Here is a 2,837-nt window from a genome sequence, read left to right as displayed (position 1 = left end):
TTAATAGAGATCAGACTTCCAACGAATGACCTTTATTGTCCTGTAATTATACTCCAAATATATCTTGAAGCTTCGCAATTGGAAAAACCTTATTGGCATTCTAGCAGCTTGTAATAATTACTTACTCCTCATTTTTGTCCTTTTTCAGGGATAGATGATACGTTTCTGCTTTAGAAGTGGTAAATTAAAGGTAATAGTTATATTAAGTTCTTTATGTCTACTGTGTTAAATTTTCTAATCACACTTGACCATGTATATTATTTTGGAAATACAATGTCTAGTTCTTAATATAATAGCTAGTTGCCTAATTTAAGTGGATTAGAAAAATTAATTAAGTTAGTTATTTGTAATGATTAGGTGTTATTTTTTCTAAAATGCCCTCGCTAATCAAGTCATTTAACACGTGCAATTACTATAAGAATTACTTTGAGAAAAATGGAGAAACATGAGAGACAAAATGGATTGAGGTCTTACATTTAGGATCAAATTAAAAGTCAAACAAACTCTTATATTAAGGACCAGGGATAGTATTAATATTTAATAGTATTTAATTACAAACTCATATGAAACATTAGGATACATGACTATATGTGATTATAGAGAACTTGACATAGTGGATATAGGGAACTTGATCTAAGCATTTTTCGTAAATTAAATATCAGCATTCTCTTGTTATTTATTACTTTTTAAAGATAAATATTTTATGAATGATATCGAAACACCTAAAAGAAAAAGGTAAAAATTCACGCATAGACGAAACATTAACAATAAATAGCCCTCATCATAATTTGATAAAATAAATAGTAGTACATGGGGAATTCAGAAAATGCATATATCATCTTCGACACTTTAACAGGGTATACAGACCTCAATCTTAGGTATATAGTGTGTATATCAGTATATGTGTGAGTGAAAGGGAAATAATAGTGAGGAAAAGTTTCAGGCTTTTGAGAAGTTACGGCCAGGAGTAGTCCATGAGTATATCTCAGGAGGGATTGTGCCATTTGTGAGCAAGTTCTGAGGCATTCCATACAAATCTGAGGCATCAAGGTGGTGATGATGAAGATGATGATGATGATGGCTTCGACCATTGTTCTGGTAATGCTGATTCTGAGCAATGATCTCGTCGTCCTCCATTAATGGAAGACGATCAAAGGTAGCATTCATGAACGAAGCAGCCATAATCACCACAGGACCTGAAGCAACCAGGGCACCCACCACAGCACCACCCACAACCTGCCCTTGAGCTCCGGCAAGGTAAATGGTCAGTCCGGTGATCCCCGGCGGAGCCGGCGGCGGCAGGATTGAACCCAGAAGGGAGAGAATCTCAAACCTACCATGAAGCGTCACTGTTGCACCAGAAGAAGCTAACTGGCGCAGTGTTACATTTGTGACACAACCAGTTCCGCTGAGTATGCAAATCCCTCTCTGCTTCCTTCTTGCAAAGTTGACCAAACTTTCATTGATATCACACCCAGAAGTCACTTCCAGTGCATGAGCTTTCAGGGCATTAGCACTATCCCTAGTCACAATAATGGGTGGCTTTGGCTTGTTCTTGGATCCGGCCGGCCGGCCACGAGGTCGCCGGACGGTTTCTTCCTGATCAGCTGCGAAAGAAACTGGAGAAACAGCTTTTGGGATGTCAATATTGCTCGGCCTAGTTTCATTCATCATCCCCTTATCTTGTTCTTGATCCCTTTCCATTATTTTATCTAATACAAAGTATGGAATACTATGGATGCTAGCAAATTTCGGAGTTTTCATTAGTTGGAAGCTTAAGTAGTGAGTTTGTAATGATTATTATCGTTTAGTTTAATGTTAGATCCCAAAAGAATGAATGCTGTTTTAGGAAGGAGTTAAGTAGCACCAACCCCATCACAAATCATTGTTTAATTCATTCCCTCTCACTGCCTAACCCTGACTAAACTTTGCATCATGTCTATTGCCTTCCTCAACAGATACCTCTCGTAGCACACACACACACACACACACACACACATTCCTCAACACAATTAAATTCATCATTAAAGCAATAAGTTACATGGACATTAACGTACACGCGCAATGTATGAGAATGTTTTAATTAACTATGTTTAGAAATATGTAACAAAAACATAACAACGAACACTAACAACAAAAGAGGATCGGAGTGCAACGCGAGAGTAGATAGTGTTTCAAGCCAAAAAAAAAAGGAACTCAAAACAAAACCTTTGTGCTTTGTTGTAAACAGGGTTTGCCTTCAGATCACGATGCGTTTCTGCAGAATGTATATATGTATGCCGCATCTTTTAGTGGTAATCTGCCCCAATGTAAAACTTGTACTAGCTCATGAGCAATAAGCTAGCTTGTTTTGGTGAAGTCTTGTGATAACTCATTTTTCAATACAAGACTAAATAGCATAAAAGCAGGCCTCAGAGAAAGTCCTACCCTAAGACATCCACCATCTCACAAACCCAAGAATGTAATTCAGAGAGAGAGAGAGGAAAACAGATCATACATAGCGATTGAGAGCTGGAAGCGTGCTTGATGAGCTGAAGAAGGAGGAAGAAGGAGCCATTTAATTTGATTCATCTTGACACAGGCATGAACAATAATCATCTTCTCCTTTTAGCCTTTATTGGTTTATTTGCTATTGAAGCTTTGTGTGAACGTTAATTCCTGTTTTCCCCTCACATTGCGAGCGATTCGGTTGCAAGTACTCTTTGTATGACTTGCTTCATTAATTTACATATGGGTCCCTGCTGGGAGGGACTCTTTCTTGTTAATTACAGTTAACAATAATACTACCTCCGGTCCTAATTATAAACGAAGTCTTATAATTAAGACCAGAGATAGTA

General features: G+C 37.6%; 1 protein-coding gene across 1 annotated transcript; it reads right to left on the bottom strand.

The window, feature by feature from the left end:
- Positions 1-939: 939 nt before the first annotated feature.
- LOC114749921 (AT-hook motif nuclear-localized protein 16-like) lies at positions 940-1,704 on the bottom strand. The gene has a single exon (XM_028938458.1). It carries the CDS (start codon positions 1,702-1,704, stop codon positions 940-942), a length of 765 nt encoding a protein of 254 aa, XP_028794291.1.
- Between the last annotated feature and the right edge of the window lie 1,133 nt (positions 1,705-2,837).

The sequence above is a fragment of the Neltuma alba genome, unplaced genomic scaffold, assembly GCF_004799145.2.
Source record: "Neltuma alba isolate B1F8T4 unplaced genomic scaffold, ASM479914v2 tig00006230_pilon, whole genome shotgun sequence".
Classification (NCBI taxonomy): domain Eukaryota; kingdom Viridiplantae; phylum Streptophyta; class Magnoliopsida; order Fabales; family Fabaceae; genus Neltuma; species Neltuma alba.
The sequence above is the reverse complement of the archived record's forward strand: the minus strand, read 5'-3'. Positions and strand labels throughout refer to the sequence as shown.